Below are 27,832 nucleotides of genomic sequence, written 5' to 3'. Positions count from 1 at the left end.
AAAAACACACTGAAGGATTTCCTACAATGTCGTGAAACTAATCTTGGGCCCCGCAATGTAAATTTTAATATGAACTTTTCCCCACCCATATTTTGAACTTAAACTGAAATATTATATCATTTACCGTATCTTATTCAACTATAATGTTAGAAGCTTTTTTTTTTCTTCTTTTTTTTTTTGATTTTCAGGAAATAAGAGATTATTTAAATCCCTGAACTAGTATGTTCAAAAAATAACTATTCAAAATGCTGATCATGGTGAAGAATGAAGCTTTTGATATAATTTCAAAAGCATAACACACACTGGAGTGTATAACTTTACAATAACTTTGAACTCAAATAATTAACAGTTGACGATTCTTTGAAATCTGATTGAAATTTTCAAGAAGTCAAAACTAAGCACAATTGAATGAAAATTTTTCATACAAATTGAAATATAAAATCTTAATATGTAAGTATAAAATCAAACGAATTCGAAAAAGAAAAAAAAGTTATTATGTATGAAATTTTTTTACTTCCTTCATATACAATCAAATCGGAAAAAAAAAGAACTTAATATGTATTTTTTTACAGATAGAATTAAACAAATTAAAAAAAATTAACTTAATATTCATGCAATTTTTTTCAAATAGAATCAAAAAAATTGACAAAAAAATTTATATGCATGTTTTTTTAAAAAATTCTTTTAAGAAATAAGCAAAACATTTTCGTGTTATAAAATTTTTCAACTCTTTCTTAAAAAATATAAATAATTCAAAAATTAAAGCTAATATATTACGATCCTTTAAGCTAGATCACTAAGAGAAACGGTTCAAGCGTTATAAGAATATTATAATCAATAAATCCAATAAGTTGATCATACTAAGTTATTAAAAAAAAAAGAAAGAGAATATGAAGACTTTATTGGAATTGGAACAGTATCATTTTGAATTTAATCTAGATGCATCAATCAGGAAAACGGAAGAATTTAATAAAAATAGAATCGGCCAACAAATTAATAAGAATAAAACAAAAACCACGAGAATAAATGCAAAATTTAATAAGAAAATAAAAAGAAATTCTGTAGTTAAAGAAATTGATTCTTTCACATACCTTGAAGCAATAGCAAATTAACAAGGAGGCAGCAACGATGATGTAAACTAAAGAATCATAAAAGGTAGAACCTATTTCAGAAGCCTTCAAAAATTTTGAAGAGCTTCAAACGTAAAAATCTCCACTAAAACAAATGTTTTTAAAGCTGTTGTTCGCTCCATACTTTTATATGGTGCTGAATGTTGAAGCCACCACAAAACCGAAAAACTAGAAACATTCCAGAACAAATGTACAAGAATAATTCTTAAAATTTTCGGGACAAACACTATTTCAAAAAAAGGTCTACTAATATAAGCAAAATTGCAGGGCTAAATGTACGGAAGGAGGAAAGAGGACTGGCTCAGGACAGGAGTGGAAGCAAAAAGACTTGAGGCCTTGTGTGCCAGCTGGCGTGAAGAAGATAAGTAGGTAAAGTACTAGTCTTAAAAATTATAAATAGAAACACAGAGCTAGGACAACATTACAGAGTGGGGTTTGAAGAAAAGTCATCAATCCAGTTAGTCAGTGATTTTGCAATATTTCAGGAATTTAAGGGAGTCTCAGAATTTTTCACAAAATTATTTATTGTTTAACTGGATAGTCATTGAAAGCTTTTAACTTGTAAGGTATTTACATCATTTGAAGTAATGAAATTATAGATGACAAAAACACAAATTACATAATTCAAAATATAGTAATTTGTAGACCTTACAATATAGGATATTACCACTCTTAAAAATATTTCAAAATTGAACTCTTTTTTTTTTAACCAATTAACACAATCTAGAGTTGTTTACTAGAATTTTCAGAAATTTATAGCTCACTGACTCCAAAATGTACCTTTCTATGATAATGACTCATATATTAAATTAATTATATAATTTTTTTAAATTTTATTAATTTCTATTTTACAGCAAACAAGAAAAAAATAGCAGATAAATTTGTAGATCAATCACAGAATAATAAACCACTAATTTTTTCATGAAGCTATATAGTTTGTCTAAGGTAAGAACACCCCTCGTAACAAAGTCCGAGACCATCTGTGATATGGAAACAAGAATAGTGCATTATCTTCTCTTCACTCTAGGACTAACACAATAGACCAAAGAAAAAGATTATTTTTCTCTAGCTGACCCAAGCCAAAGCCTGTCCTAAACAGTGACCCCACGCCCCTACTTGAAATAGTTATACCTCGTTACCATAGTCACCGCCACGGGTTCAGACGAATGGCTAGGGGAGTTCTTACTTTAGACAAACTATAGTTTATTCCCTTTACAATGACATATTTCAGAAAAATTGATAAAGAATGGAAAATTTGACTCTTCAATTTTGTTCTTTAGATTATAATAAAAGTTAAAATGGTTTCATTACAAAAATAACATTTTAAATGCAACAACTACTGTATTTATAATTTTTGCATACACATAAAAGGTAATGGATTACACACACATCTTATTCAATTAAACAAANTTTTAAATTTTATTAATTTCTATTTTACAGCAAACAAGAAAAAAATAGCAGATAACCTTGTACATCAATCACAGAATAATAAATCACTAATTTTTTCATCAAGCTATATAGTTTGTCTACGGCAAGAACACCCCTCGCAACAAAGTCCGAGACCATCTGTGATAGGGAAACAAGAATAGTGCATTATCTTCTCTTCACTCGAGGACTAACACAATAGACCGAAGAAAAAGAATATTTTTCTCTAGTCGACCCAAGCCAAAGCCTGTCCTAAACCCCACACCCCTACTTGAAATAGTTATACCTCGTTACCATAGTCACCGCCACAGGTTCAGACGATTGGCCAGGGGAGTTCTTACTTAAGACAACTTTTTACATTTTTTTTTTTTTTTGCCTNCTATAAATTTCTTTAAAAAATAATCATAATAAAAAAAACTATAATAATAATCTCAATTTCACTTTGGTCAGCAATTCAAAACGTTGGGGGGGGGGGGAACAAGAAAATTTAGATACAATATTAGAAATTTTGTGTAAGCAAGCAGGTATTTAAGTTGAATCAGACAATCTCATTTTTCATAGCTGAGCTATATCATAACTTGATTATTTTGCAATAATTATGAAAATTAACAATGTTTAAAATATAAAGTATTATTTATTTTTATTTAACAGAAAATATTTGTTACATTTTTAAGGAAAAACAAAAATTTTACTATTAAAAACAAGTGGATTAATTTATGAAACTTAATCTTCCGATTTTCTTGCAAGACTGATTTCAGTCCCCAGAACTGAAGAGTGGCGCCCATGCTTACAATGTAATCATTTTTCAATCGTTATTATTATTAAATTATCTAAACAATAAAAAATGTATTAAAAAATTAAATTGTAAAACATTTTTGCTCAGAATTATTTCTGAAAAAACCTTTTTTATAACTGCAATAACACAATCTTTTTTCTTTTTTTTATTCATTTTAATAATTTCATTTGTTTTTAGAAAGAAAACTGTCAAAATGAATGAAAATGTAAAAAAAAAAATTATCTTTAATTGAATGAATTAATGTATAAGCGAGGATTGTAAATTAAATAACTGCATGTTGAAAAAGAGTTACTGCATAAATACATAGTTATAGGGTGAAAAAAAGTTTTTTTTTTCCTGGATAGATAAAACTGTGTTTTGCTAAATAACCCTTTCTTAAAAAACTCTTATTACATATACTACAAGAATATGATTTTCTTCCAGTATGAGAAAGGGTGTGTTCATTTAAATTACTGCTCAAAACAAAACTCTAATTGCTTATGTTGCATTAAAAAGGTTTTTCACTTGTATGGACCATGCTGTGTCTTCTTAAATCACCCTTTCTTAAAAATCTCTTATCACATATACTACAAGAATAACGTTTTTCACCAGTATGAAAAAGGATGTGCTCATTTAAATTACTACTTGTTGAAAAACTTTTATTGCATATGTTACATGAAAAAGGTTTTTCACCTGTATGGACTAGGCTGTGTTTACTTAAATCACCCTTTCTTAAAAAACTCTTAGCACATATACTACAAGAATAACGCTTTTCACCAGTATGAACAAGAATGTGCTCATTTAAATTACTACTCGTTGAAAAACTCCTATTGCATATATTACAAGAAAAAGGTTTCTCACCTGTATGGACGTGGATATGTTTAGTTAAATCCCCCTTTCTTAAAAAACTTTTATTACATAAACTACAAGAGTAAGGTTTTTCACCTGTATGAATTAAATTATGCTTAGTCAAATTATTTTTATTTTTAAATCTCTTATTACATATGCGACAAAAATGCTTTTTCTCCCCACTATGAACAAGGTCGTGGTCAATTAAACTACTTTTAGTGGAAAAATCTTTATTGCATATAGTACAAGAATAGGGTTTTTCACCAGTATGAACTAGTTTGTGTGATTTTAAAGTAGTTATTTGAGAAAAACTTTTGTTACATATACTACAAGAATATGGCTTTTCTCTAGTATGAACTAACATGTGCTTAATTAAACCATGTTTTCTTGAAAAGCTCTTGTTACACGTACAGCAAGAAAATGGTTTTTCATCAGAATGAACAATGCTATGTCTAATTAAATATCTTTTTATAGAAAAACTCTTGTTACATATATTACAATAGTAAGGTTTTTCTTCCGTATGAAACATACTGTGTCTTTTCAAAGCTTTAGTACTTATAAAAATCTTATTACATATGATACAAGATAAAGGCGTTTCAGCAATAGGAACAATATTTTGTGGAGATAAAGCACTTTTTTCAGCACAGAAATAAGGTTTTTCATTAGTATCATCAGAGCTGGGGCAATTTAAAAGAGGTTGACCTAAAAAAATTTTGCTAGACATGTTGAAAAAAATATGTCTATTTCTAAACCTTTACAAAAACACAGAAGTATTTTGAGAATAATATTTTTGTTGTGAACATTTATATGTATTTTTTACAATTAAACTGATGAAAGGAATAAAAATTGGACAAATTACAGATAATTGATTAAATATTTATCATATGACATTCAAGAATGAGTAAAATAACAGCAACGTTAAGAAATAAATTTTAAAAAATGGGACAAAAAAAGCGTCATTATTAAAAACAGCTAACAGATTTCTTCAATTTACTAACAGTACTGGAACTTCAAAACCACTTTGAAAGTTTACTTTTAGACAATATAACATATCAACACGCAAAATGGATTATCAGTTAAATTTCTCATTTTCAATACAATAGGGATATTGATATTGAATTTTTTTAAATTGGATTTTAATTATGCGGCTTAAAAATTATGACAGTGCAATAAATTTATGCATATCTTCTTTAATTTTAACTTCTATGATATACATCCAATGATTTTGATTAAACCTAAAAATTGAAAAAATAATTAATGCACAGAAAACATAAAATCTAAATACATAAAAACTAAAAATTACAATAGACATAATCATTCTTAGCATTAAAATCATTACACTCATACACCACACTACATATTCATTAAAATTTGAGAAAATAAAAGTTAGTGCTTTGATTTAGTAACTTAATTTTTTTTTTTAATGTCAGAAGAGTTATTACAACTGATTAGAAAAATTGTGGAGAGTTCAAATATCAGGTTAAAGCTAAAATATTTTCATCTTATGCCTCTTTAAAATTTCTATTTCTAGAGATGAATTTTTATCTAAATCTAGCTAACTCTCAGATCCATGTACTAAAATTAAGGGAATAAAGTTTGGTACCTAATACTGAGCAACATTCATAGATGATTAACTTAATTTTGTAATCACATTTTTTAACATTCTAGCAGTATTTATATGTTATGAATGAGTGGATTGCATTTAAAGTTATTCACTAACTAAGTAATCAGGGGTGGATCCAGATTTTACTTTTTAAGACCAGTCTCTCTGAAGAAGAAAAAAAAAGTGTGATGACAGTAAATATTTTTGTGACAATATTTAATGCGTAAAAACAGTCATTTTTAGTTTATTTACCAGAAAATACAAGAGAGGTAGCAATATGTTAGGTATACAATAGTGCGATATCTTTTCAGTTTATTGATGAAATAGGGGGACCTGAAAAGATTTCTTCCGATACTTTATTTCTCAGAAAATGTTTACATAAATGCCTGAACTTGTTTTAGAATTAAGCAAATCAGCTGCGAAATAATTTTATAAAGAATAATTTATTTAAATTTGAGATACGTAAGGCAGCGGCGTTTTCGAGATATAAATTTTGTAAAGTTTCCCAAACGTATTTCGTGAAAATGGTCCTAATTTTCACCAAGATAGAACCCTTGATAATAAACCTTAACGCATATTTTTTGTTGAGTATTATACAGAGCTATTTAACAAAAGTAGTAATTTAATATATCTTTGATACAAAAGAAATGACTAAAACTTTTACATATTGTAAAAATGTAAAATTTCTCAAATAAAAATTAAGTTATAAAACTCACTACTAACAGATATTACATTGTCCACAATTCTAGTAGGTAGTGGTTTTTTATAACCAAATAAAGTTGGGTTTAATTAAATTATTTTCAACACATGTAGAATAGTGTATCTTTTATTTATTTAAAAATATTAATTAAACATCTTTATTCATAATTATAAGGGTAAGTACCTGGCTTTTTAATTATATATATCAAAAGTGATTTTTTAATTAACATAGATAACGAGATTGTCAGGAGTAAAGAACAAATATCAATCGTAAACTTTGTAATATTTATAGATTTTTTATGAAGTAGCCACTAAATTTAATAGCTCTAGTTACCATTGACTGTTAGATTAGTCTTTCAGTTTTTATTCCTTTACTCATTTGCATACATGATAAAATATACACAAACGTGCAGTTGTAGAAAATTTTTTTGTTATTAGTCATTATAAGAAAAAATTTCAGATATTATGATGTTATATATACAAGCATTGATCAGTCTTTTTCTTAGATAGTAACATCATGTATATAGTTTGAACATAATATTTTTCTGTTATAAAACATTTTGACACAATTCAGTTTTAATACTCTTTATTTTTATACTGTTATATAGGGTAAAATAACTATCTAGAGAAAGCAACATTATTTAAGCGTAGAAAAATTGAAAAGTGGTTCTTATAAAAAAATTTCTGATGAAGTTAGTTTTTCGCTTTTTTAAAACTAAATATTAATCCTGTATAAGGACCAAGCAGAAGTTACTGTTACATTTTTCTTTTTTTTTTACCGATTTAATTCCTCGTAATACTTGAAATTATATTTTTCCCCGAAGTATTATATTCGAGAGAAATAAAAAGACTTCATTTTCAGTTCAATAAAATTTTGTTCTTATTCAAAATAAAGAATAAATTCTGAACTATTTTAGAGTTTACATCTTAACCTCTCCGTATGTAAATGCTAAACAAATCAGCAATATAAAAATAAAGATTTACTTAATACATATGCGTTTATAAGTAAAAATTGTTTTCAGTTTGATAGAAATGTACATAAACATAATTTGGTCGTAAAACTAAAATAACTTAAAATATAAAGCACCGCATATATTTCAATATTAATAACTCCATTTTTAACCTAAAAAATAGATACAATTAACTAAATAGTTAAAATTCCTAGTCATTACAAATTTAGAAATTGATATTTTTCTTCAAATAATTAGGACAAATTTTCACCAAAATTGAAAAAAATTTTAAATCAAAGAATTTTAGTAAAACTTTACTTTTAAATTATTTTATCACAAAAAGAAAACTAGAATAAATATTTTTTCATTTAATTGAATTTAAAAAAAGACACTCATGCAAAGTTGTCGTATGTGTTATGTAGTTAATGTATGTAGACGTACTAAGTAGTTTATGCCAGTTGTTTATGTAAAGTTAAACTGCGTTATAGGTACTAAATTAAAAAGGTATCGAAGTGTTTAATTTAAAAAAAATTTAAATTAAAAGTATATATTCAAATACAAAATTTAAAATAAATAAACATGGAAATGTAAAGTAACGCCAATACGAAAATAAGGTATCAGATTATAGCTAAGCTCTTTACGGGCAACTCTGCCACACAATGGCCTATGACATCGTAAGGCAGTGGTGGATAGCTCTTGTGTAGAGGTACCTCATTTATTCGCCGAAGCTTGTAACGTAAGGACGTTTTGAAACATAATAGTTTAAGCCCAATCCTTGTTTTTTCAATTTCTTTGTTTACCCATCGTTAATATGGCCAGTGGTCATTGCTTAGACAATGGCACAAGATGGCGAATAGTTGGAAGAATCACTGGCTACCTGTTCCAGGGAGCTCGGTGTTATGAGAAATGTGGTGTCCACTCTGTGGAAACAGTTCACGGAGATAGGAACAAAGGTCCACCGACCTGGTCAAGACCACAGAAAAACAACAACACTGACTCAATACCGTTATTTGAGACCAACGGCCAAAAGCGATACAACTGTCTCGCAACACGTATGATGCAACAGAAACATCGATTTCATAGATAACAGTCTCCCACAAACTTAATGCAGGTGGCCTATATGCCAGATGCTCTGTAATCTGCATCTCTTTGATTATGAACCTGAAAGAATGACCGCCTAGCATGGTGCGGGAATACAGAGGGTGATACGGAGCGGGTTCTCTTCAGACATAAGTCGCGATTTAGTCTGGACAGTGACTACAGATGTTTTCTCGTCTGAGGAGAATCAATACAGGCCCTCTAACATTGTCGATACTATGACCACAATGGTCGAGGTAGTCTGGGCAGTCATTATGGCACTCTGACTAGTCAATCGTACAGGAACGAGATTCTCATATCTTATGTAAAAATTTTCCACGTAGCATATCGACCGAATTTCATCTTCATGGACGATAACACCCATCTACACAGGGGTGGGTGAATACCTCCAATCGAAGGATATTCAACGATGGGAGTGGCCTGTGATATACCCTGACCTTAATACCAACGAACACGTATGGGACGTCCAGTTGCAGCTCGACGATCAGCACAGCTCGAGTTGTGCTAATCGTTAGATCTAACTACCGTCAACGAGCTCAAGGTGCCGTTAATACCGGCAAGGATAAGGACTCTTGTAAAAATATGAAACACCGGTGCGAGAGTTGTGTAGGTGTTAGAGGCGATCATACACCATATTAGACATGTTTTTCTTTGACTGTTCAGTCAGTTGCTGTGCTGAACAAGTAACCAGTATCCTTATTTGGGGAAAAGGTACTGCCCACGTTTGTTTACCCACATAGTGGTGTTATAGCGAATAATATTTTGGCCAGATTTGGTTCGATTCGCTTTGTTAATTTTTTGTGAACGGAGTTTTTATTGAAAAAAATTGTCCACCGTAATTGAAAATTTTTAATATAAAACAAATTAAAATCTTAAAATCATGTTTCTCTAATATTACATCTAAAGTATTTCTAAAAATGGTACATAAGATTTGATAATTCTATACGCAATTTTCTTTTAAAAAATAATAGTTTTCTTAGAAAGAAAACTTAGTCCCAATTATCACAAATGTTGTCTTGGAAGGGGAGAAGAATCTTTCAGTGGCGTAAATAACACCCCCTTGATGCGGGGGCGCGCGATCCACTTTTGAAATACTGCTCGAGCAGCACTTGACCGTAATAAAATAAGCTATTTCATTTTATAACAGTCGTTTAAATGCCGACCCGGGTTTACGATAACTAATGTTCAACTACGTAGCCTTGTAATTTTGAACCCAATCCAGAAGACAAGGGAATTCCTAGATCCTGGAAATTGGGAGAAATTTGCCTTCGTGGGGGACTTCTTGATGGAACTAACCCGCATTTGTGTTACATGGAGAAGAAGAAGACGAGAACTTCACACGGTTAGCCAGACGACAAGGGGACTCTAACCCATAATCCGTCCACCACTGAGGATATTTCACGTCAGCACTGTGGTTGGTGCAAGCCGGATGCGGAATTCATATCGACCAGCTTTCACTGGGATTTGAACCCGGTTTACCTCATTGGAAGGCGAACTCACTATCCTCTGAGCCATCGAATGAATCTTTATGAAGTGCACATTTGAGTTTTTAACGCATCAAATCCAAGGTTCTCGATCGCTTTTTACAGAGGATATCGCTACGAGTTTCCAAAGTTTAAAAAATTCCAATAATAATTCGACAAAATTATGATGCTTGAATTTCAAATTTTAGCAATCAGTTTTAAAACTCTTTATCTATGTTCAGTTTATAGTTAATCCAAGTGACTTTTTGATCGAGTTTTGGTTTTCGTAGGCTACCGAAATCCCTATCCTTTTAGTACATACATCAGACAAGCGAGTTTCGAATTCTGCAAACAGTAATCACTTTTGACGTGCCTTCTTTGTGTCAATATTATCATACTATTTTGTCAGTACTAGTACTGACAAAATAGTATGAGCTCTCTTTTTAAGTACTATTTCTTTCTTGTTTCTCTAAGTATGTTTACATAAGTTTACCTCGTAACTAAGTTTTGACCTGTACTCGTTTTTCTAAGTATCGTATCATTTCTCTAAGTATTTTTCTGTTATTTTTCATCACTCAATGCTACTCATTTCCACGAGATTATGTAAATCCCGATATATTTAATATCTATTAATAAGACACTCGAATCGCGCATTTAAATGTGCGCTTTATTTGAGCAGATTTCATCGCAAATCTAAGAGATTTATTTATTTTTTATTGTTATTTCAACAGTTATTGCTTGGCTTTTGCACGTGGTTTCAAGAATTCTGATATTTTTAATCCGGTTGAACGAATTTAAATGAATTTTTATTTAACAACATATACTTTATAGACACGAAAAATGATTTTTTACAGACGTGAATAAATTTGGATTTATTATAAAAAAAATTACACGTCAAAGGTTTTCTAAATGCTTTTACACGACAAGACAGAATTAAGACATTTAACTAATAACAATAATGTTGCACTCAATAAAATCATTACATTTTCTAAAATGTTGTAGCACAGATAATTTACAACTCATACTTACAGCGCACATGAGCATGATTTTTTTAAAATTTTTATTGAACATAGTTGTATTTAATTCCTTCAGTTCATTCTTAATGTTGAGTACTCCTCCAACAAATATAATTAACAGTGGGTATCACAATCAAGCAGGCTCCAGAGAAGTTAATGAATATTGTGAATGGTCTCAATTTTTTCCCCTCATGCCTTGTGGAATAAGTAAATCAAGGGTAGTCATCTGCAACCCGTGATTTAGGAGATAATTTTTTTTATGATTTAAGAGGCTCTCCTGACCAAACTTAACTGCCGAAAGGGTTAAAAAGAGACTGGAAGAAAAAATTCTAAATATGCTGGAAATCCTCTTTATTTAATTTTTACAACGAAACTGATCATGGATATTTACTCTATTTTAAGTATCTTTTGACGCATGTAAAATACAAGACCGCCACCTAATCACAATTGGAGACATAAAAGCGTGCAGTATTTTAGATTCTCTATTAACTTTTTCTGACAAAATTATGCCAATACAATTCTGCAATTCATACAATTCTACAGTTTTTAATAGGTAGTTAAATAGTATATAGTTGCCTGTTTTTCGATTTTTGATAAGTATCTTTGTTTTTACGTCATTAACGTTAAAGGAATTTTTAAGCATCATCTAAATCCATTTTCCTAAATTTAAACTGTAATAAAATTAAAATTTAACAAATATAAAAATTAAGAAACATGTAGTTTTAAATTACGTTTAAGTTTTGAGGAAAATTTCATAGAAGTTCTAAAATTATCAAGTTATCAATTATTATTTTAATTAACAAAATAAAAATTTAACTTAAATTTAAAGATGGCGAGGGTAGATTCTTCTTAAAGAGGAGAAAAGTAAATATTTTCATCTACACTGAGCATCGTTTCCGATATTTTTTATGTTGAATCGAATGAAACCAAAACCTTAGTAGATAGAACTATTAGTTAAGAATTATTAAGACTATATGAACAAAGAGATCACTTTTGTACTTATAAGCATGTATTCGACTGACATAGCTACAACATATACTCGCAGGGCCTGATCTAGAAATGTGGACGCCCTGGTCCTTACCTTAAATTAAATTTACAGGTTATTTAATTCTGAAATTTTTAAATTATAATTTTTATTAAATTCTTAATTTATAACACAAGTATTTTAATATATATTAGTAAATTAGAGCTTATCGTTATTTAAATTTTTTTTAACTCACAACTTTAAAAATTCTTAAGGAAAAACACAAAAATAAATTATTTGTAACATTAAGGGGACCCTTAGAAATGTGGGAGCGCTAGACCTGGGTCCACTTGATAAATCAGGCGCTGTATTTTATATGCAAATAAGTATGGTTTCCACCTATAAAACACACGTCGATAAGAGTAATTGCTTAGTTGTATATAAAAGTACTATTTATGATCTTTACTTAGTTACACATCTAACATTGTTATATAGATATATAACATATTATGTTCGACATACTTTCTTTATATTTTTTGACGCTAATTCGAAAGAGATTGAACACGAATGGATAGTGGACAGCTATATGGGCATAACTCTTTGGTAAAAGGAAAATTAAAAATTGTAGAACATATTTTTATAATTGTTGAATGTTTGGATTTTGATTATTTTTGAGCTATTTTAACTGCATTAAAAGTAGATTAAATTATAATTTAGTATATTTATACACAAAAAACCTTATAACTTCTAAACTATCCTATCGGCTCGCACTTTATCTCATTAGATTCAGCCTGAATTATATAAATATGAAATAATACTTCAGACATATTCATAGAAAAGAAAAAAAAGCAATGTTAGGCCAATGGTCACAAATGAAAAAAAAAACCGAAGTTAATTTGACACGAACTGAGTAATGACATATTCAATTCAAATACCGTTAAAGCAAATAATTTCAAAATAAAGTTTCCTATAACCTATCAAAATGTGCAAAATATCCTGATAAAATTAATGGTCAGCAATCTCTCACAGTAAATAAGTTTGCATAAATAAGTACACAAATCAAAAATAGAAATTATTATGCATAACAATCTTCTAAACTCATGTTGAACAAATGACTCGTGTTTATCTAATTGATTTACCTTTAAAAAATACACATGAAACCATGCATTATTAGTCTAAATAACTATGTCAGATGTGTATACAAAACCTTAATAACGTCTGAACTATTAGTCCCTTAGACTAGAATATTGTCTTATTCAATTCAGCATTTAAAAAAAAATGCTCTCCAAAACAATACCCCTTTTGTCTAAAAAACAAAATATATGTAAGTTATGATTGATTAAATGATAGATTACTCATAACTCCACAGTTATGAGTAATCTATCATTTTGATTACTTTACAAGTACAAAGAAAAACAAATAAGAAATTAGAACACTAATAATATTTATTCTCAAAATTACACAGTGGTTTAAGAATAAGTGTAGTTAGGAAACCCACTAACTGAAGAATAAGGTTTTTATTGTCAGCAGTACAGATGATGCGGTTTTTGGCTAAACAATTGTTTGCATGAAAAAAAGCCTATTATATAAACTAAATTTTATTATCAGCATGAACAAATTTATTATGCTGAGTTAAGTGATTTTTCCGAGAAAATTTTCTATTGCATATATTACAAAAATGAAGTTCTTTCGCAGTTTGGACAGTATGTACAAGATTGTGTTTAGTTAAACAATATTGCCTTGAAAAGCTTTTATTACAGATGCTACAAGAATAAGGTTTTTCGTTTGTATGGACAATGCTATGTTTAGTTAATTCACTGTTTGTTGAAAAACTTTTATCACATATATTACAAGAAAAAGGTTTCACATTAACATGAATACGCTTATGTACATATAAAACAGAACTTGATGAAAAACGCTTGTTGCATATGTGACAAGAATAAGGTTTCTCACCAGTATGAACAACACTGTGAGTCGTTAACTGACTCTTATGAGCATAACTTTTATTACATAAGCTACAAGAATAAGGTTTCTCACCAGTATGTACAATGCTGTGTTTTAATACAGCACTTTTTGTTAAGAAACTCTTATTACATATGCTACAAGAATGAAGATTTTCACCAGTGTGAATGAGGCTGTGCCTAGTTAAATGAGTTTCTTGATTAAAACTCTTATTACATATTTTGCAAGAATAAGGTTTTTCTTCAACATGAACCAGACTGTGAGAAGTTAATTGAAATTTACGAGCAAAACTCTTATTGCATATGGTACAAGAAAAAGGTTTTCTCCCTGTATGCAGAAAACTGTGAGTAGTTAAATTACTTTTTTGAGAAAAGCTTTTATTACATATATTACAAGAATAGGGTTTTGCATCAGTGTGAATACGATTGTGGACATTTAATTGACCTATTTGAGAAAACTTTTTATCACATACACTACAAGAATAAAGTTTTACCTCCATATGACTAAAGCTATGAGAAGTTAAATGACTTTTTTGAGAAAAACTCTTACTACATATATTACAAGAAAAAGGTTTTTCACCACTATGAACATAACTATGAGAAATTAATTGAGATTTACGATAATAACTCTTGTTACATATGCTACAAGAATAAGGTTTTTTTCCAATGTGAAGAAGACTATGACTAGTTAATTGACTTTTTTGAGAAAAACTCTTATTACACATAGAACAAGAATATGGTTTTTCTCCCGTATGAACACGAATATGAGAATCTAAATGACATTTTTGAGAAAAACTCTTGCAACATGTATGACAAGAATAAGGTTTTTCATCAATATGGGCAAAACTATGAGTAGTTAGCTGACTTTTTTGAGAAAAACTCTTATCGCACACATTGCAAGAAAAAGATTTTTCCCCACCATGAACAAAACTGTGAGAAATTAACTGAGATTTTCGAGCAAAACTCTTATTACATATGCTACAAGTGTAAGTTTTTTTACCAGTATGAAGAAGACTGTGAGTATTTAACTGACTTTTTTGAGAAAAACTCTTATTACATACAGTACACAAATAAGGCTTTTCACCAGTATGAATGCGAATATGAGAAATTAAATGACAAGTTTGAGAAAAAGTCTTATAACAAATATGGCAAGAATAAGGTTTTTCTTCAATATGAACAAAGCTATGAGTAGTTAAATGACACCTTTGAGAAAAACTTTTATCACATTTATCACAAGAATAAGGTTTATGACCAGTGTGAACCACACTATGAGAAGTTAATTGAGATTTACGAAAAAAACTCTTAACACATATATTGCAAGAATAAGATTTATTACCTGTATGAAGAAGACTGTGAGTAGTTAAATTATTTTTTTGAGAAAAACTTTTTTGACATACATTACAAATATAAGGTTTTTCTCCGGTATGAACACGAATGTGTGAAACAAAATGACTATTTTGAGCAAAACTTTTACAACATATATGACAAGAATAAGGTTTTTCTTTAACATCATCAGAGCTGTGATTTGTCACAGAAGGTTCATTCGAGCAGCTATTAGAACTTTCAGTAAACATAATACCTAAATTTTAATAAATAAAACTATAAAGGATTTAAAAACCAGGAAATTAAGTATGTACAGAAATAATTTCACATGAGCACACAATTTTTATTAAAAAAAAAAGAAAAGATTCCTTTGAATTTAAAGCATTTTTTCATTCGAATAATGCTTTACTAAAATGCATGCATAGTATTAATGTAATTCATATTTAAATGACTATTAATTAGAAAAGTATTAAAAGAAAAAACAATAAAATTTGCACAAGGTTTTTTTTTCAGTTAGTTAATCTTTCAAAACAACTGTTTTGAGTAAATTTAATCGACATCTTATATAAAACATGAAGTAAAAAAAATAAAGAGTTATAGGAGTTCACAAATTATTATCAAACTGAACCATGATATCTTTCTTTTATTAGCTGATAATAAAATATTAAGTTAAAGAGTTGATTAAGTTCTAATTTTATTTCAATATCAAGACACGTTCTGAAGGAAAGATAACATTTCAAACTGAATTGTGGTATTCTCACTATCTTTTATTGCACAGCTTCAGAAGCTATAAAAGAATTAAACAACATAAGGATACCTCAATTTCAAACATAAAAGATTGATTACAAAGCTAAAAGATTGGTATGCTATAAGGGTTAATAGTCGCTTCTAGCATACCTTTTATTCGTTTTTATATCATGATAACACTTCTGCTTGCTTTTATCTAAAAGAGAATACAAATATTTAATAAAGTAAACTAAACAATGCTTTACATTAAAATTAACTTATAAACACAAAAATATCTTACAACTGAGCAACTTATCTTTTAACTAAGAAATTATCAATATGAAGAGGTATGTAAGTGATGTTTAATTTTATAATTATGATGCAACAATATGTGGATGATTTTCTCCAAAAAGTCAATTTTTGCCTAAGACAGTTGGAAAAATTCATCCTTTAATTACCTTAATGTTAATAATTTGCACTTATTTAAAAATAATTAAATTTTACAAAATAATTATAATAACATGTAAGTGTAATTACATTAGATTTACATATTTATATTAATATCATTGATATATTTAAGTATGCAACTCAACGACCAGTAAAGTGTCAGTTAAATTTTTACTCTTTTACTGAAACGTTTTGAAAGCATGGAATTCGCAGAAAAAACTTTTTCATTGCGATTTTATAAAATCCAAATATATTACTAAGTGACAAATTTGTCACCTATGAGTATGATTTTAGCAATTTTTGAAGAACATTTGGTGACAATTGACACCATACTGGCTAGAACCTTAGTAAGAATATTCTTGTAATTTAATACTAACAATACTTATCAGCTAGTCAGGTGCAATGAAATTCAAATATTTTAATTAAATTTTAATCAATTTACAAATTAATTTTTTTAACTTTTTATATTTTGTGAACTCCCCCCCCCAACTCCCCTTTTAATTCAATGATTTTTAAGAAAATAAATGAAATAAAAGTTTGCACAGAGGTCTATATTTTGGGGATTGTAGAGGTTTATAGTATTGTCATCTGGTGAGCCAACAACATTCGCCAAGGTTACAAATGGACTTTAAACTTGCAAAAAATTTTAAAAGAAAACATGTAGATGTTTGCCCGGGGGTGGCTACGATTTTAACCTCTCGAGATGGTCCCTTTCTGTGATTCTTTTTCACTTTCTTGCAGGTCACTGCCCAGAAATTGCCAAGACTTGGCAATTATTCTGTCACAAATCAAGATACGGAAATTTCTCCTATATTTATTGGCGACTCATCGCTTGCACCATGCTAATCGAAAAGTATTATACATAAAAACTTTATTATTTTAAAAAAAATTAACAAAAAACATCATTATCATGTTATTAGATATTTGTTCAACATCTACAAACTCAAATAGTATCATAAAAATTAACTTTTTTAGCTCAGAAATAAACCGATGCATACTTCTTGTTTTCAAATTTTGGAAAATTTTTTATTTTTTAGCGCTTGGAGTTGTTACACGACCGACACGAAAATATTTATATACCCTTTCAAACACTTGAAACTGAAAGAAATTATCTATAATTCAGTATCCAGATTTTTCACACCAACTACATTCGCTAAACGGGTTTTTATTTATTTTTATAGTGAAATAACGTATTACGAAATTATTTCCATACCATTATGTAACTACTGACTAAAAAATTCTTCACTTTCCAAAAATCCGAAGGTCTTAGGGGAAACAATTCAAGCTTGAATGTGAGTAATATTGTTATACTCTGTAGAATCGGGTAATTTTTTTTATTACGGTCAACAAATCTAATTTAATTTAAGATTTAATAGCTATTAGATCTTTGGTAAAACAAATACAATAACAAACTTGTGGAAATCGCTCTAAGCTGTTTATTTCTGTAATGCTAATTAACTTAATCCAATACTTCAAATAATGAAAGTCTTGCGACTGACGTCAAGTCCCCTGATGAAACTTCATTATACGAGCTGTAGATGGCGCTAGACAGAACTCTCTACCTATGGTAATACTTTACCATAGGTAGAACCAGAAGAACATTCCTCCAAACTGGGAAAACGAAAAAAAATCTGGGAAAGACTCGTACATTGGATTCAAAAGAAGGCCCGGTGTTATGTTTTCACTTCGAAAACCAGGACCAACTGGTACTTCTCGAGCCACCAGCTTCAGAACGGACAATGTGAGCAAGTTTCACGAAAATTTAGAATTAACTCTCCAACGTAAGAACTTTTCAGGTAGTAAAATTTTTAATCTTGGCGAGTCAGGGCTCACAACTGTTCATGTACCACCAAAAGTTATAGCTGGAAAAAGAGTAAAGCAGGAGTTGCAAATGACACCAGGAATGCTTGGTAAACTTATAACAATTATTTCTGCTTTAAATGCCATTGGTAATTCAGTGCCACCATTTTTGATTTTCCTTAGAAAGTTTTTTAAACATCATATGCTAAATGGGGCACCCCTTGGTACCATTGGGGCTGCAAATCCACGTGGTTTGTCAACATTTCAAACATTTTTGCTTTATTTCAAACACTTTGTAAAACAACAAAAAATAACAATATCATCCTAATAATTGACAATCATAATACATTTATAACTATTGCAGTCATTGATTTCTGTAAAGAAAATAGAATTATTGTGCTCACTTTGCCACCTCACACAAGTCATAAACTGCAGGCTTTGGATCGTACCGCATTCAGTTCTGTTAAAAAACATTATAATATTGGTTGTAATAAATGGATGCTTGCACATGCTGGAAGGCCTATAAAAATCTATGATATTGCTGAATCTGTAGGCATAGCATATACTATTTCCTTAATACCAAAGAATATTGTTTCTGGTTTTCAAGTAAATGGAATCTATCCCTTTAATCGAGATGTATTTGATGACATTCTTACATTTTTATCAGCTATTGTGAGTGATACGCCAATTCCATCAACAAGTTTATTTATGCAAAATATGAATGAGTCCCTAGTAAGCGATTCGCTTCTGACAATAATACCTGAATGAGTGAGACTATTTCCAAAGGCAGAAACTCAAAAAGAAAATAACCAAGGTCGAAAAGGGAGGAAGATCTGCGATTTATACAGACATTCCTGAAGAAAAAAAAGGCACTTGAAGAATAAGGCTATTAAGAATAAAAAGGACTCTCAGGGAAAACAAAAATAATGAATGAATAGAAGAGGTAAAAAAGTGATTGAAAAGCTCCGGTTTAGCAGTAGTAAAGATGAGGATTTTATGCTCTCAAAATTAGTGGGAAATACATCTAGAAGAAAACCAGTAATTAGTGATCTATATAATGATAACAGTGATGATGCTTGTAGCTTAGATGAAATGAGCAGTGAAAGTGACAAGGAAATATTTAATGATAAGAAAAAAGTGGTTAAACAAAACCATTTCTAATTGCAACTTTAATACTAATTTGTGTAATAAAATTTTTAAAAATTTAGTTTTTTCACAATTGGTTAGGATCAAAAATATTTGCAATAATGTTGAAAGTTTTCGGGAAGATGTGAATAATTTGAGCAATAATGATTTTCCTTTTAATTTTTGTAATGTTAATTTTTTAATTAAGAAAATGATTGAAGAATTCTAGGTTTTTATATATTTTTTTCTTTTAACAGGGCGCGATTCAAGTCTTAACTGAGCAGCCCCAGTTAAGCATTTTATTAATTTGTTGCGTATTTCTTTCTCTTGACTTCTTTTATTTTATTTTCTATCTGCGCATAGAAGGAGTTGTTTTCTTTAGTTTTCAGTGTTTCCTTTTCATTCGGCTTGCTTGTGAAATCGATGTTTGACCTGGTTAAGTGAGTTTTTACTTTCTGATGATTTTGCTTGAGTTTCTTTTCTAAATTGGTTATTTGTACTTCATGTTTTTTCCTGGACTTCTATACAAAACCATCGGGGTACTGAGGGAGTTAATTTAGGCATTTGCTTCTCCCTCAATTAGAAATGGTTTTGTTTTATGGCTACCGGGGCCGGCACCCCCTGAAGACGTCGGCTTCGGTGGTCATATTTTTATTTCCTTCGTTTCCTTTATTGCTACTTTTTTGAAATTTCTGCTGCTTTTTAGCGCGTTTTTTTCAAAGAAGTTTTATCTATTTAGAATTTTAAAAAAAAATTTGTTTTCTTTTAGTATTGTTACTTTTGTAGGTTGCATTGAAAGAGTTGATGGTGTTATTGATAAATATGAGCTATTATTTTTGAGAAGAGTGACTCAAACTACAACATTTATTTATCCCGAAAAAGAAGACAAATCATAGGTAGATTCAAATGACATTTTGTTAAAACTTAAAGAACCTGAGCGAAGCAATGAACAATCTTTAGGTTTGGTATTTGATTCTGAACAATTGACTACAAAATTTGTTAATTGGATTTGCATAGAAGTACTTGAGACTAACAAAATAAAGCTCTACTAGCAAAATTAGATAATGTAAACTTATTAGTTATACTATTTTTAGAAAATTTATACCTAACTTTTCACATCAGTTTAACTGTCCCAAGGCGCCACACTAAGAGGTACACCTTGGGACAAATAACAAGATAACTAAAAAAAAAAATTAAAATTTTTTCTATGACAGATACAAAACCGAAACCTAGGTAAAAATGCTTTCAAATGTTACAAGAGTACCAGGTAAAATTTGTTAATAATTGATCAAAATAAAAAAAAAAATTGAAAAAAGATAGTAAAAAAGTGTCCCAAGGTGAGCAACTCTGCCCTACTACAAAAACAGTTTCTTAAAGTTATCTAACAAAGCTCTCAATGTATTTTAATGTGTTAGAATAGCCATAGATAGAAATACATCGACCATGAACTTTTGTGTGATCTTTGATACAATACTGCCCATTGGCCAATTTAATAATTATCAGAATAATTGTGGATTTTCCTGACAATTCTGTCGATATTTTCAAATTCCCATAAAATTCTAGGTGCATCCTGTTTCCAATGAAGAGTCACACTTTTGGATTAGTTTCAGTGTTATAAATCATATTTTTTCATGAAACTTTTAAATTTCAATTTGATTATAATATTATTATTTAAAAGTTAAAAAATAAATTTGACTAGATGACACAATATTTTAACTCCAAACATTATAATAATACAGATCCAACAGAAGAGCTTAATCATACACCCAATTATTTCGTTAGGGACTTGTGGTTTTGATTAGAGAGCCCCCCAAATGATTGATTACCCCCAAACTGATTATTGATGATTATTGAAATGATTTTGATTGATTACCCCCAAACTCACTTCATAAGTTAAAAAACTATATTTCAGAAAAAAAGCATACAATTATAAATAAAATTAAACAAATATAAATATGATGCTTTTTTCTGTGAGGTGTTTGTTCTTTTGAATTAATTACAGTAAAATTGGATGCAACAACATTATTTGTTTTGCAAACTGCATGCAATAAATTGTACTATGCTTTTTATTGAGCATAGCTAACTAAAGAGTTTTTCTTAAATAGACAAGGCATAAGACTTTTTCAGTCAAAATTCAGTTTGTTCTTTTGAAGAAAACACAATGATCACTGATGCTAAAGTAGAACTTCAAAAGTAAAAAAAAAAAAATAATAATAATAATTAATAAACTCTGGAAAGTATTTAAAAGATTAGAATTCAATAAAGAAAATAAACTTAGTTTTCTTTCCTTTGAAAACATAAATGGTAAATAGTAAGATATTTCTACAGGTCTTATATACCACATCACTACCTCTCTATGTCTTATTTTTAAATAAATTTAAATAGTATTTACATTAATAAAGGGGATCAGAAAACTTTAATGTAGATTACAAGGGAGGCAATGCAGTGAAAAGTTTTAGAACTTCAGAGTAACATTTTACAAAAAGGTGTTATACACTAAAATGCTAATGTATATTCTCAATAGATGAGTAATGAAATGAACCTAAGGTAAAATATAATCAATCAAGTATAAATTATAATTTATTTTAAATAACAAAATTATATTAAAACATATTACTTATTTCATTTGAGTATTAACTGAAAATACAAATCACATAATATAAACATTTAATCTAAAATATAACAATGGAATAGATGAGTTCATTTCTTTACATTCAAATGTTGAAAAATTACTTACATGAAAGACTGAGTTTCTCGATTTATTTGCTATTTAAAGGATATAACATTTTATAGTGCTTATGTATGGTGGTGCAAAAAAAGAAAAAAAAATTAAAAAAAAAAAAAAAACCTATTTTGAGTAACATTAGATAAAATTTTATTGATGTTACTCATATTATTTCTTTTTCATCTAACTTAGTTACTATATTAATTAGTGTTGGTAATTAAGTAAAAAATTAAGCACAAAAACCTACTTTCCCTAATTGACATAACTTTTTGGACCAAACTAGAGAGTTCTACCTGCTGCTTGCAATCCCAACAACAGAGCTGCAAAGCGCAATTCATATCAGATTGCTTTTAATTAGTCTTCAAAAAATAAATATTTATTAGAGGCAATGCTTCTTGCTTTTTCCTAACAATCATTAGAACTACTTGCATAATTTTTTCTAGATCACTTCTCACTTCACCTGCCCAGTTCCCAATGAGAAGATTATAGATAGAGCAACAAAAATTCAAGATGCTGGTGTGGATTAATATTCTTTTAAAATAAAGCAACTTTACAATTTATTTACTCAAAAATTTATGAAAAATTTAAATAAAGCAAGATGCATTGTTAATAGCCAGACACAAGAGAAAGTGGCTGCAAAAGATCATAAATCTAATGCTAAACTAAAATACCCTACACCTAGAAAAATAATAATATAAAATAAAATAAAAACTTGACTTAGGCATAAAACAACTCAACTAACATTTTCTACACACCTTCTTATATAATAAAATTCATAAAATTATATTACGTCTATATTAATCATGAAGTAGGGAAGTTTTCTAAATGGGAGCAGTTACGTTTTAAATTATTTTATTCATTCTAAAGGTATGATGAACCTATGATAATATTTCAATAGGATAAATAAGCTCAATGTTTTTGCCAGTCTCTTGAATAAACTATTCAGAAATTCAGCTACTAATTATAATTTTCATAACTGAATTTGGAATATCATATGTGGGTCTTTCAATTATTATCATTATTTTATAATATTGTACATTAAAAGTACATGCAGTGGTTTATGCACAATTCAATTCGGGAGAAGTAACCAAAGAATTATTTTGATTTGTAATAGACTCCTCTACCCTTGGCTATGCTGTAATTAAACTATCGAGCCAAAAGTATTCAGACACTGAGTGGTACAGAATTGGAGAGTTCTGAGGCATAATATGATGTCAGCCCCCCTTTTGCCTCAGTGACAGGTTACACACGTCTGGGGAGACTTCCCACATTTTTAGTAAAAAAGAATACTTCTCCGCATCATCACAGCTGGAGTATGAGCTACCAGTGAGTTTGGTTGATTTGACTGGCTACATAATCTGGTTTCTAATTCAACCCAAGATGTTCTGCGAAGCCATGATGGTTCAGAGGATAGGGCACTAGCCTTCCAATGAGGTGACCAAGGTTTGAATCCCAATTATGGGTTGTATTGATAACATCGCTGATGCAAAATATCCTTAGAGGTAGAAGACGGATCATGGATTAGAATCTCCTTGTTATCAGGCTAACCTTGGAAGATTTTAGTAATTTTCCTCTCAATGTAACATAAATGCAGCTTACTTCAACCAAAAGTCTACTACAAATGGTAGCTCGTCCCAATTAAGTTTGGGGTACTCGTTTCCTGGATTGAGTTCAAATTTACAAAGATATGGAGTAGAACATTGATAGTTGTAAACCATAAAATGGCTTGGTTGTTCAACCACTGATTATAAAATAAAAGTTTCTATGGGATACAGATCAGGGTTCTAAGAAAATTAGCCCAGTTTTTGAACATTCATTCAGTCTAACCGAGGATGCCCAGGTCTCGACGTGTGAATGGTCCCATAATCTGGCTAGAAGAGAAATCGGCTTTCCCTGAAATATTGAAAGAATAATATTGAAAGGGATCTGAATGTCCACATGCATCTCAGAGTTCATACTTCCATCCAACCACAATAACTAAGGGAACCGGGCTAAACCATGATAAATATTTCCACATAATGATGATTTAGATGCCTGTATGTATACATAAAATTATTTCATTTTTATATATTTTCCTCATATGACTTGTAATAAAGTTATTATTTAATGTTCACAGTTATCTTTTTATCTAATATTAAAAAAAAAATATATAAATGCTGGTTCTAAGTTTTTGGTAAAGGCAAGAACAAAAATTTTTTTCTAGTGTTTAAAATTCAACACAAGGAAGAAAAATAAAGAGGATAATAAAAATATATGCATCAACACAAAAAAAATTTTTTTTTTTTTTTTAATAATTAAAGATTTAAAACTTAATTGATTTATAGACTAAATTACTGTTATTCAAAAAAAGATTAAATGAAAGGTTTAAAATATTTTGGTTATATTGCCCATTGCTTACAAGTATTTTAAAAAGAAAAATGTTTCTGTCAGTACCTATAGTTCTGTTGGTACAGTACACCTATTAAAGTAGATGAAAATCCAGTCACTACATCAAAGTTTTTGACAAGTCTTTGTGCACAAGTTTTTGTATTTGTATTCTTAACAATTAAATTTGTATTTCTTATAAGGGAAAAAAAATTATACCTTATTTTATGCAATTCATTTCAGGTTTATAATAAAAGCAAAATTGATACCATATTGCTATATATTTTTTATGCATTAAAATTATGAAGAAAAAAAAACTCAGTTTCAAATTTTTAGATAAGAAATATATATAATTCCCCTCCTCCACAATAAATGATAAATAAAAGTCACTACCGTTTTTTCAATTGATTAACTACAATTTATTATTTGTTTTCTATTGATCTTTGTAATATTTTTATTCTTTTTGTAAACTCTGCATACAATTGCTACAGATAAAGTAAAAAGTTTTAATTTTTGTTTTATATGAAATATGCAAGTATAAAATATGAACATTATCATATTGATAAATTATCTAAGAAATTTATAATGTTGACACCTTAATAATTGTAAAATGTAGTATGGTTTGCAACAATTTGTCTAAGACACATCATTTTGTTCTAGTCACAGTTTCTTAATATCAATACAATGAGAATCATTGAAATAATTATTATAATAAGTTTAATTACTAAAGATTTTTAAAAAAATATACAGAGGAGAACCGATTATCCGGAATGATCGGGACCATCGCTATTCCGGATAACTGATTTTTCCGGTTTTCTGAATCGCTACAAAAAGCCGTTTTTTTATTGTTAAACCCAACTAAAAAAAAAAGTATTTGGAAATAATCTTAAAAAGAAGAAAAAACGATGAAGTAATACAGTAATGATTATTTCTAAAATGATGGTATGGTAAACATCTTTCAAAAAAGAAAGAAAAATCCTAAAATCTTATGANATAACGGGAATATTCATCGAATTTCGTTCCGGTTTTTTGGTTTTCTGATTTCCGGATAATGGGTTCTGTAGTGTATAAGAAAATGAAGAGTAATTGTCAAATCTTCAGAAAATTCTAAATTCAGCGTATACAAAAATAACAGAAAAAGGTTCCAAGCATGGAAAATTGTTACCTATTCTTATAACACCTTCAATGGAATTACAAATTTGATCTATAATTCATGTCTTTGGGAATGATTTGCTCTTTACTTTTAAAACACAATAATTTGAAAATATAATTTTGAAAAAATATACATTCAATTGAATTGTCTGCAGAAAAATTATAACAGAGACAATGACTATAACTATATTGATACTTATGAATGGAAAAAGCTGAAGTCACATCACTTCTTATATGAATGTTACTGGTAGGTCAAAGAAACTTTATAAGAAATTTTTTTATTTGTTACACTTAGAAAAAATATATACATAGAAGTGGCCTCCGTGGAGGTTTTACCTTTCGGTTTTGACTGATTCAGTGATATTCCCTACCAGTTTCCCTTCGAAACTTGATGCTGTTACTGATGTGGAAATCTTTTTAGCCTTTTTCGAGATTTTCCCACCCTCAAGATTTGCTGAGCATTGTGGTGCAGGTTCCAGAATGGAAATTTCCTCAGCCTTTCCAGTGATATTCCCTGTCAGTCTCTCTTCTGACACTTCCTGCACATCCTTAACACTCGGTGAGCATTGTGGAGTAGGTACTGGAACGGAATTCTTCTCAGAATTTTCACGAGTATGAATGCGTATGTGATTATTTAATACACTCTTAATTGAGAAGCTTTTATTACATATGCTACAAGTAAAAGGTTTTTCCCCAGTATGGATAAAGTTGTGATTATTTAACTGATTTTTTGCTATAAACATTTTATTACAAATATCACAAGAATAACGTTTTTCACCAGTATGGATAAAGGAATGAGTCACTAATTTAGATTTTTGAGAAAAACTCTTTCCACATACTGTACAAGAATGTGGTTTTTCACCAGTATGGACAAAATTATGTTTAGTTAAATCACTTTGTGTTGAAAAACTCTTATTACAAATTTTACAAGAAAAAGGCCTTTCTCCAGTATGAACAAAACCATGAGTTTTTAAACTACTTCTCTGGGAAAAACCCCTATTGCAAATATTACATGTATAAGGTTTTTCTCCTGTATGAACATAAATGTGTTTCTTTAAAACACTTTTTAGTGAAAATCTTTTATCACATATATGACAAGAATGTGGTTTTTCACCAGTATGAAGAAAACTATGAGACACTAAGTTACTCTTGAATGCAAAACTCCTGTTGCATATGTGACAAGAAAAAGGTTTTTCACCAGTATGAACATTCATGTGATTTATTAGATTGCTTTTTTTAGAAAATCTTTTGTTACATATGCTACAAGAAAACTTTTTTTCACCCGTATGAATAAGAGTGTGTGTAATCAAAATACTTTTGTTGGCATAGGTCTTATTGCATATGACACAGCGATTTTCATCAGAATTCAAAATATCATGGGTTGCAGAAGAATTTTGAAAATCTGAATCTGAAGAAATTTGAACTCGTTCACTACACATGGTTAATACGAGGCTTCAGTTCTTTCTTTTACATAAATAATAAAAAAATGCAGAAAATTGTTTCAAAAGCTACACCAGTATGGTAATTAAATATAAGAGCTATTGCAAGCTCTTCCAATCATTAAAATACAGTTTCTTTTTGCTTTCAACTTCTTGCTGATGTAGTTTACTTTATTTTTTTCTAAAAGCAAACTTCTTTTTGCTTTATTTTTTTCTTCTCCTTGTTTTTAAAATTAAAATAAGTAACAGAACTCCATTAGAAGATGATTTTAATGCGGTTTATTTTCTCACAGATATGTTCATAGAAAAACGATTGAATTCAAGCACAATAACAAAAATAATTTTATTGAATGATTTATGATAATATTAATGATTCCATATTCTGTCACTATCACTGAATTATTGTTTGAGTTGACTTAGTATTTAAATATAAGTGAAAAAATTTGCACTTTGTCGATGTCTTCAAACATTAATCAATAAACAGATTTATTAGATTACAAAAAACTACTATTTAGCACGGAAATAAGCTTTTATAAATAGATATACAATCGAACATTACAACTCAATACGTGAGCGATTATTCATGCACACACATCTGATAAGCCGATAAACCAAAACCATTGTTAATCAACTTCAGTAAATATCCCCGTAAATATGAAACAAACAATTTGTTCGTAAAATGTTAACGTAAGTAAGTTTATGAAAAACAAATAAAACCCAGTTGAAAAATTTTAGTGTGCTTTCATAAACTGCTTTTTAGAACAGAACCAAACAACCTGTACATCCGTTTCCAGCTGC

General features: G+C 29.2%; 4 protein-coding genes across 6 annotated transcripts; 1 reads left to right on the top strand and 3 right to left on the bottom strand.

Annotated features, from left to right (window-relative positions):
* Positions 1 to 3,838: 3,838 nt before the first annotated feature.
* Positions 3,839 to 4,903, bottom strand: LOC139424791 (zinc finger protein 271-like). The gene has a single exon (XM_071181017.1). It carries the CDS (start codon positions 4,901 to 4,903, stop codon positions 3,839 to 3,841), a length of 1,065 nt encoding a protein of 354 aa, XP_071037118.1.
* An 8,496-nt stretch (positions 4,904 to 13,399) lies between these two features.
* Positions 13,400 to 17,851, bottom strand: LOC107451296 (zinc finger protein 845). Of its 3 annotated transcripts, none has more exons than XM_071181178.1 (3): positions 17,643 to 17,851; positions 16,154 to 16,199; positions 13,400 to 16,043 (listed from the first exon to the last, which is right to left on the bottom strand). In XM_071181178.1, exon 3 carries the CDS (start codon positions 15,505 to 15,507, stop codon positions 13,564 to 13,566), a length of 1,944 nt encoding a protein of 647 aa, XP_071037279.1. In that variant the 5' UTR covers positions 15,508 to 16,043; positions 16,154 to 16,199; positions 17,643 to 17,851; the 3' UTR covers positions 13,400 to 13,563. The 3 variants fall into 3 exon arrangements, with proteins under 3 accessions (XP_071037279.1, XP_071037280.1, XP_071037281.1); XM_071181179.1 differs by having other exon boundaries at positions 13,400 to 15,512; XM_071181180.1 differs by lacking the exon at positions 16,154 to 16,199.
* Positions 17,640 to 27,194, bottom strand: LOC139425685 (gastrula zinc finger protein XlCGF57.1-like). Its single transcript, XM_071181182.1, has one exon. It carries the CDS (start codon positions 27,032 to 27,034, stop codon positions 25,928 to 25,930), a length of 1,107 nt encoding a protein of 368 aa, XP_071037283.1. The 5' UTR covers positions 27,035 to 27,194; the 3' UTR covers positions 17,640 to 25,927.
* On the top strand, positions 18,105 to 18,997 carry LOC139425623 (uncharacterized). Its single transcript, XM_071181016.1, has 2 exons — positions 18,105 to 18,480; positions 18,594 to 18,997. The coding sequence occupies exons 1-2, from the start codon at positions 18,105 to 18,107 to the stop codon at positions 18,995 to 18,997; spliced, it is 780 nt and encodes a 259-aa protein (XP_071037117.1).
* Positions 27,195 to 27,832: the final 638 nt, after the last annotated feature.

The sequence above is a fragment of the Parasteatoda tepidariorum genome, chromosome 5 (assembly GCF_043381705.1).
Source record: "Parasteatoda tepidariorum isolate YZ-2023 chromosome 5, CAS_Ptep_4.0, whole genome shotgun sequence".
NCBI classification, from domain to species: Eukaryota; Metazoa; Arthropoda; class Arachnida; order Araneae; family Theridiidae; genus Parasteatoda; species Parasteatoda tepidariorum.
This window is presented reverse-complemented; position numbering and strand designations above follow the sequence as displayed.